Source organism: Melozone crissalis, unplaced genomic scaffold, assembly GCF_028551555.1.
Source record: "Melozone crissalis strain CALT ecotype California unplaced genomic scaffold, PUWL_Pcris_2 ptg000150l_1, whole genome shotgun sequence".
NCBI classification, from domain to species: Eukaryota; Metazoa; Chordata; class Aves; order Passeriformes; family Passerellidae; genus Melozone; species Melozone crissalis.
Window position 1 is genome coordinate 930,201 of NW_026535921.1, and position 8,963 is coordinate 939,163.

The following is an 8,963-nucleotide window of genomic DNA, read 5'->3' on the forward strand; positions in this document are numbered from 1 at the left end:
GAGCCCGTGGGGGGCATGGGGGGAGTGTGTCTGGGGAGTGTGGGGTGCCATGGGGGGAGTGTGTGAGCGCTGCCTCCGGGTGCTGGGAGCAGCAGGCTGGGCCAGGCAGTGAGCAGGGCAGCCGTGGGCTGGGCAGAGGGTGCAGGATGCAGTCAGGGCTGCTGGATGGGCAGAGGGGCTGTGCCAGTGCTCCAGGGAGCCAGGAATGGCCCCGGCTGTCCGCACTCGTGGATGGAGGAGTTGTGCTGGGAGGATGTGGGTGATGGTGAAGGCAGCACCTTTTCCAGGGCAGGTTGTGTGGCTGAGTCTCTGTGTGTGTCTGTGTTTGTGTCTCTGTGTGTCTTTTCTGTCTCTGGGATACACACAGCTTCAGGGTTGATCCTGCAAACAGGAAAGCAACAGGCACATCCAGGGTGTTGGGAAGGAGACCCTGGCTCTTGTGCCATCCCGGGCCTGGCTCCAGCAGACGTGTGGGAGCAATCTCCAGGGCTGCAGCTGCTGCAGAGCCTCTGGCAGGAGCCTGGGGCCTAAGACAACACCTTGGGGAAAGTCTCTGTTCTTCCTCCACAGACATGGCTTCGCAGGAGGACACACAGGAGGAGGATGCAAAGGCCCTGCAACTCCTGGCAGAGGCATTTGAGAAGGAAGGACTGGATGCTGGATACTGGCTGCCCAAAGCTTCACAGATCCTGGGAATCAAGTGCAGAGGAGCCCTGCAACACCTAGAATATAAAGATTACCTCAGGCTGGAGTGTGAGGTACGGCACCCCTGGGAGAAAAAGGCACTCCAGAAACTCCTGAACATAAGAGATGACAAAACGTGCGAGGAGATGCAAAAGCATAACTCAGAGAAGACAAAGCAGAGACAAGATGAGGCCAAACAAGCTCTGAAGGATCTGACAGAAATGCTCAACAGCCACAGTCACAGCCAGGATGCTCTGAGGGAGAAAGCAGAGACTCTGTGGCAAGCCTTGGACATTCCCAAAGAGTTCTGGCCATCACCAGAGAAACCCTTGGCAGATGTGCTGGAGAGCATCCAGAAGCAGCTGGAGCAGCAGGAGCTGTCAGCAGGCAGGAGGGAGAACATCCCTGACACGGAGGTGCTGAGGCGGGCATCGGGGGGACTGGCCCTGCAGGGCATCTACAGAACCAGCAGACCTGAAGATGTGCTGGCAAAGCGAGAGCAGCTCCTCAGGGTTCCTGAGGGATTCCAACTTGCTGGTCCAGAGCAAGGATCGCTGCTTGAGAGGAAGGAGTTCTCCTCCTCTGCAGCAGAATCCACTTTCACCAAGTCCATGGAGCAGCTGGGGTTCAGCATGAGCGTTTCTGCCAAATCCTCATTCTGGGGGATTAATCTGGGAGGGAGTGTAGATGACAGCAGCTCCTCGCAGTCACAGGACACCCACCAGTCCCACTCTGAGCAGAGCTACTTTTGCACCACCAAGTACCAGTACATCCCTCTGGCCTCCTGCTACTTCCAAAGGCATCAGCTTCGCCTCTCGGACGCGGCTCTGCGGGAGCTGCAAGACATGGAGCAGCTTTTGAGCTTCAGCTGGGAAGAAGACAACCCCACCTTGGTGAAGATGTGTGAGAGCTTCTTCAGCAGGTTTGGGTCCCACATAAACCAGGGTCCCCTCCACTTTGGGGGGATATTCTGGTGGAAGGCATCTGCAGAAGGATTCCAAGCCGAGCAGAGGGAAGAGGTGAAGCGACAAACGTTTGAAGCACTGAACAGCTTTGTTGGGGCGAGCTGGGGTGGCTTTGGGGCCAGTGTAGAAGGGACCCTGGATGTTTCCAAATCCAGCTCACAGGCTTCTGTCCTGGGGAGAGCCAGAGAGAGTTCTCATACAGCAATTCAGCTCTATGTGGTCAACACAGGGGGCCCAGCAGACACAGCTTCCCTTCCTCAGTGGAAAACGGGGCTCGTGTCTGATAACACAACGTGGTGCGTTATCGACCGTGGCTTTCAGCTGATCCCAGTGTGGGACATCATCCTGTGCAATCACTGCAAGGATTTTAAATCCGTAGATCAGATGAGCAGAGCCCTCAGGGCTGGGTACAAAGTGCTGACAAATCAGAGCGTTGGCACCGTTTTTGGAGAGGAACTGGGCAGTGCAGTGCAAGAGGCCAGAGATTTCATGGGGACTGTGAAGGCCTGGGAGGTGACGAAAGTGGATGAAAGGAAGCTGCTCATGCTAATGGATCTTAAAGATGATCTGAATGAAAAAACCAGGAACCCCAGTGTGTGGATCAACATGTGCCTGTCAGACAAAGCCCTGCAGGACTTCCTGGTGAAGACCGTGCGGAGATGCCAGGAGTTACCTCCAGAAAACACCACCACTATCAAGGCAATGTTAAGGAGTCTCCTGAATCCTCATATCTACTCTGTCAAGGACTTCCCTGAGGCTTCCTTCATTATGCAATGGGTCTTCCAGACTGAGCACCCATTTCCCAGATCTCCCAAAGTCTCTGAGCTTCAAGAGCTCATCAAAACATTGCAGCAAATGAAGGAGAACATCCATGCTGTCACCTATGCACCAGGAAGCTCACCTTCTGATGTGCATGAAGCAAAGATAGAAGCCACCCTGACCAGCAGCCTGGCCATTTATTCCTTACTCCAGTCTCTCCAGGAACAGGCTCAGAAGGACATGGAACTGTTGGTGCTCTTGATTGTGACCAGCACAGGGTACCAGGTGGAAAGCAGCACTTTCCAGCACCTCCTTGGACACCCAGAAATTCAGTACATGGCCAAGGAAATGGAAGCGGCACATGCGGAGTACGTGAACCTGAAGGAGCAAGATGCTGACAGAGCTGAGGCCTCCCTCCTGCTGACGGGTCTGACTGTGACACCTGAAAGTCAAAAGCTGTCCCATGAGCAGAAGAGGGAGCGTTTGGTTTTCATGGAAGATCACATGAAAGGCTTGTGGTCCACACGGATAAAGAATCTCCTCCAAAAGCACAGTGGAGACGAAGACTGGGAGAGGCTGGAACACGACTTGGACTCTTTGATCAGTGGTTCCTTGGATGACAAATGGGATGAACAGAGGATGCTGAATATACACAGAGACCTTGAAGACACTTTTGCAACACCTGAAGCCCCCAGTCAGTCCCAGTCCAAGTCAGACAGCAGCGAGTCCAAAGAAAATGAAGGCATTGCAAACCAGGAGTTCTTCCAGCTGCTCAAGCGCCTTGGACTGGAAAGTCACTATCCAAGGAAAATGGGGATGGGAGATTTGCGCACCATCTGCAAGACATCTCTGCAGGACAGCCAGCCCAGCCAGGACAAGGAACTGCCATTATACTTCTTGCAAAAGCTGTTAACCGTGGATTACCAGGTGAGGTACCTGACTTGCTGGGAAAGGAGAAATCCTGGCCTTGTACCCATGCCACAAAGCAAAGAGCAAGAACTCCAACAATCAGATTCCTTTGAAAACTTTCTTGATAAGCTGATGGAAGCAGCTCCTAAATGTGCAAGCAGGGACAGCCATGTGCACCCCATGGACCTGCAGATGGCCATTTTCCATTGTGCTGATGACTTCCTGAGACAGTCCCTGGCAACCAAGCTGGCGTTCTGCCAACTGGCGCTGCCTCTGCTGGTGCCCAACCCAAGCACTTCACGCATCGAGTTCCCTCTCTATGCCTTCAGCCAAATCCAAAGGAGCTGGAAAGAGGTGGACAAGTCAGGAAGGCAGGCCCAAACAAAGAGTTACAACAACAAACTCATCTTTCAGGCACAGACACCCATTGTGTCCTTCATCCGCATTGGCAGCTCGGCCTCCTCTTCCAAGTCCCAGATCCTCAACGCTCTGCTCAGCAAACGCAAACACGACACTTTCTTCCATCGCCACTGCAGAGGCAGCACCAGAGTGCGTTTGCTGATGGAAGGACTGGTGGAGATCGCCTGGTATTGCCCTGGTGGAAGCCCCCGTGACACCTTTGAGTGCTGTGTGGCTTTCTGTAATCTGCATGGAGATGCCAGGGATCACGGAGCACAGCTGCAGTTTCTGCAGGAGATATCTGCTGTCAACGTGGCTCTTGTGTCTGACTGGGAGCACATGGACAACAGGGGGAAAAAGCTTCTGCAGGACCTGTGGCAGTCACAAAGGCCTTTGGTTTGTCTTCTCACAGAAAAAGAGAACGTTGCAGCTGGACAAGCAAGCAAAAACATAACAATAGGGATCAAGAACAGAAATGAAGCAGAGCTGATGGAGGAGCTGAGCAAGACAATTGGGAATCTCCTGGAAGGGTCTAATCCATGTTTCAACTTGGAGGCCTGCGTGGACAAAGCTCGCCAGCATGGATTCATAGTGGATGCAGATCAACCTGCGTGTGTGACAGGCAGAGCAAAGGCAAAGGAGCTGGTGGAGCTTCTGAAGAAAGAGAAGCTGTCTGAGATCAAATCCCGGCTGCTGCCGCTTCAAGGAAAACTGTGGTACCAGTGGTGCCAAAAGGACAAAGAACTCACTCGCTTGCAGGAGAAGAGGAACAAGAGCATTGAACATCATCGGAGCCAAATTGAATATGACAAGAAAGCAATAAGAAGAAAGCAACTTGACCAAGCTTTCCCTCTCAATGTACTGATGAAATCATTCCTTGGCTTTCTCCAGGCCCAGCCAGCAGATACCAAGAAATACTTCCTGCACTGGATGAAGGTCTTTATGGATGGGCTGTCTTGTGATCGCCTTGAAGAACTGAGGAGAGACTATCACAAGTTATGGTCTGAAATCCTTTCAAGAAAGAAAAGCAAGAAGAAAACCAGTGGCAATGATGAGTTGCTGAGTCACTTGGATGCCCTCTCTGATGAAATCAACGATTCATCCATCGGTCTGGAGCACCTTCTGAGGGAGGTAGGGCAGATTTATGAAGCTCTGCAATTACTGAACTGCAAGAAAGACAATTTTGTCAAACTTCCAGAAATTGCAGCAGATTTGATGGTTTCAGGGCACTCCGTGGAGCTGATGGATGGGGACGCTTCTTACCTGCCCTTGCGCTGGGTGGGAGCAATCTTTGACAGCTTAATTGCGAGGCTGGGGGACAAACGAGTGTTTGTGCTCTCCGTGCTCGGCATCCAGAGCACAGGCAAGTCCACCCTGCTGAATGCCATGTTTGGTCTGCAGTTCAACGTCAGTGCAGGGAGATGCACCCGCGGGGCCTTCATGCAGCTCATCCCAGTGGGCAAGGAGCTGCAGCAAGACTTGGGCTTTGATTTTGTGCTGGTGGTTGACACAGAGGGACTTCGTGCCATCGAGATGGCAAATAAACAGTCCCTGAACCATGATAACGAGCTGGCCACCTTTGTCATCGGTGTTGGCAACTTGACTGTGATAAATATCTTTGGAGAAAATCCATCAGAAATGCAAGATGTTCTCCAGATCGCTGTGCAGGCTTTCCTGAGGATGAAGAAAGTCAATCTTTCCCCAAGCTGCCTCTTTGTCCACCAAAACGTGGGAGAAGCAACTGCCAAGGAGCAGAACATGGAAGGACGAAGGCGCTTGCAGGAAAAGCTGGATGAAATGACTGTAATAGCTGCTCAGCAGGAATTCTGTGACATCTCCTCCTTCAGCGATGTCATTGGCTTTGATGTGAACACCCACATTCACTACTTTGCTCACCTGTGGGAAGGAAACCCCCCAATGGCACCACCCAACCCCAACTACAGCCAGAACATCCAGCAACTCAAGAGCAAAATCCTCCAATCCGCCAAGAGGCAGTCACAGTGCAGCATTTTGAGGCTCTCAAGCCTGAAAGATCGTATTGGTGACCTCTGGAATGCTTTGCTGAATGAAAACTTTGTGTTCAGCTTCAAGAACTCCCTGGAGATTGCTGTGTACAGGAGACTGGAAACTGCCTTTAGTCAGTGGACCTGGAGGCTGAGGAGTCACATCTTAGATGTACAGATGAGACTGGACAACAAAATTCGGAATGGGGACTTGCAGAATGTCACCAGACAGCACCTTGAAGGGCTGGTGCAAGAGACAAGTGATGCCATTGAGAAAGAAGTGAAAAAGTATTTCAGGGAGGACAAAGACTGTGAGACGTTGGTCCAGTGGAAATCAAGCACGGAGCTGAAGCTGAAAGAACTAAAAGAGGCTCTTCTTCATGAAACAAAAAAGAAATGTGAGAATCTCATTGAGCTACAGAAGGAGCAGAGGAAACTGGATGCAAGGAAGTTGGACTATGAAGATGAGCTCCTGAGAAGGAGTCGGGAACTGGCTGTGACTCTGAAAGGGAAGAGCATCAGTGAGAGAGAACTGAAGGACAATTTTACTCTTGTCTGGAACCAGTGGATTGCCCAAGTCTCCCGTGCTGCTCGTCCTCTGGAATGGGTGGATATTGATGCAGAAATTGAAGATATCCTTGTAGAGCACTTTAAGGAGCCGGGTATCCATGCACGGATCAGGTCATTTCCCAGAGGCAGAGGGTTTTCTTTTGATCCTGAGAAACACATCATGAAGAAAAAGTATTTAGTCTTTTTTTCAGATCCCAGGAACCTTTCCAATGCTGATGTGATCAACTTTCAGCACATCACTGACAACATCATAGCATGTGTGAAGGCAAACATTGCTAAGAAGGAAGAGGAGAAACGCGATTACAGTAGAAATTTTATTCATGAAATACTCAGTGAAGTACAGAAAGGTGTGAACTCTGTCCCCAGCAATAGGAGATTTAGTTTTAACAGAGACTACAGCATAGATTTGTCTCTGTATCTGTGCACAATGGCAGCAGAAAGGTTTAAAGCCATGCACGAAGCATTCCGAAAGGCAAATGACCCAGTTGTGTACCTGAACAGCAAGAGAGAAAATTTCTTCCAATGTTTCCAGATTTCCTGCCAAGGAGCCACTTCTGTCACAACTTTTGCTGATTTCCTTTGTCACAGGATTGATTCACCTCTTTACCAGGCAGTCTGTAAGAGGACAGCTAAAGCCATCGCTGAGGACATGCAGGGCAAATTCCCAGATTTCCAGGGTAATAGAGCCAATCTGGAAGTTTGCATCCTGAGATACCTGGCAGAACAGGAAAATTTTGAGTATTTCAAGGAGTACCTTTGGTCTCCCAAACAGTTTTGTCAGAGTTACATTGAGACACGAGTGAGGAGTCACTGTTTAAATGGGAGTAGGAGGCTGAGGATGTTTTTAGATTCCTCCCTTGATATTCTCTATAAAAACATCCTTTCAGCTGTTTCTTTATCAACCCAAATTGTCAAGGACAGAAAAGACAGAGAAGACAAAGTCTCTCTCTGGTTGGATGAATTTTGCAGGGAACTAACAGAGGTGATCAACTTGCCCAGAAGTGACCTGAAGGGCATTGAGCACCTGGAGGTCACAGACATTGAGTTCCTGAGCAGTGCCATGACAAAAGCTCTGGATGACCTGAGGGAAAGGCTCATGGAAGAATTGGCTGGAGCTGACCTGAGCTTGTTTCCAAGGCAGCCTCACACCATCCTGGCCGAGCATTTTTCGGGGTGCTGGGCACAGTGTCCCTTTTGTGGGGCTGTCTGCACAAACACAATGCAGAATCACGATGGAGACCATCAGGTGGTCTTCCATCGCCCACAAGCTTTGATGGGATCCACGTGGTGGAAAATTTTCCCTGGCATCGAGTATAATACACATGAACTGATCATTGATATTTGTTCCAGCCTTGTTGCAAGTGACTGCAGGTTCAAATTTGGTGATGGCCCATGGATCCCTTACAAAACATACCGTAATGCTGGACCTCCTGTTTCCACTTGGAATATTCTTCCTGACTCATCCATGCAGGCGTACTGGAAATGGTTTGTGTCTCATTTCAGGACACAGCTGGAAGCTCTGTACAATGGGAAATTTCAGGGCAAAGGAGAAATCCCTGAGGGGTGGCTGAGAGTTACCAAGCAGGAAGCACTGTCTGAGCTGGAGAAGCGTTAGGCCACGTCTATGGGGAGGAAGAACCACAACAGCTTTGTAGTTTAGGAGAACTTTGTACCAGGCGCTCCACAAAATGCAGTTACAATGATGACACTCTCAAACCATGTTCACCTAATGGCATCTAAATTTCCCAAATTTGGTGAAATACGGCAAGGTTTTGTGGCCGTTGCTGAGCAATGCCTCACTTCATGAGAAAGCCGAAATGCTCTTGCCTTCTTGCTCGATCTTTTGAAAGCACCTTCTGAACTTCATGAATTAGAAATTCTTGGTTCATTAGCAATGGAATTTTGTGCTGAGTTTCAGTACCAGGGAGATCTACAATTAAATGTTACCCCCATTATCCTGTGTACAGAAACTCAAGCTTGTGGTGCAATTGTACTACCCCAGTGCCCTTTAGGGTGAAATGGCAGACCTAGATGAGTCCCCACAGCAGTTTCCAAAAGGATATTAGTTCATTTGTTTAAAATGGCCAATGTAGCATGGGACAGCTTGCTATGATAACAGCTAATGTTAAAAAAAGTCATCAAGAGAAAACATAGAGAAAAAGGATTTACCCAGCATTATTAAGAAAACTGTAATTGCAATTTCAATCCCTAGAGCCCTGCAAAATGAGTTACATCAGCTTTATTTCTACCTCAATTCCCTCAGGTGAGGCATTAAAACAATTAAACTAATTGTGGTGTTGGCTGAGCAAAGAAGTCAATACTACTTCCATTGCAATTAGTAATTTGATGACAGATGTTAGTGCTGTCAAAATGCAACCTTACAGAACAGAGCTGCCATGGATCTTCCTTTACTGGCACGTAAACATAGTTGTGAGGATTTGGAAGGACTGTGTTGTATGAACTTGTCTGACGATTCAGTGTCTATCCACAAACAACTTCAAAAACTGAGAGATTGTACAAATCAAATGAAAACAAATGATAGATCATAGTTAGATGCCTTGTTTGAAGGATGAGTTTTACAACTTAGACAAAAGAACTTGGCCAAATAAGTTCACACATGTTAATTGTTATCATAGCATATATTGTTAGTGGTAATGCCTTGTGTACTTCACTG

At 49.1% G+C, this 8,963-nt stretch overlaps 1 protein-coding gene across 1 annotated transcript; it reads left to right on the forward strand.

The window, feature by feature from the left end:
• The first annotated feature begins 572 nt into the window (after nucleotides 1-572).
• On the forward strand, nucleotides 573-8,006 carry LOC128948651 (interferon-induced very large GTPase 1-like). The gene has a single exon (XM_054293408.1). The coding sequence runs from the start codon at nucleotides 573-575 to the stop codon at nucleotides 7,902-7,904; it is 7,332 nt and encodes a 2,443-aa protein (XP_054149383.1). The 3' UTR covers nucleotides 7,905-8,006.
• Nucleotides 8,007-8,963: the final 957 nt, after the last annotated feature.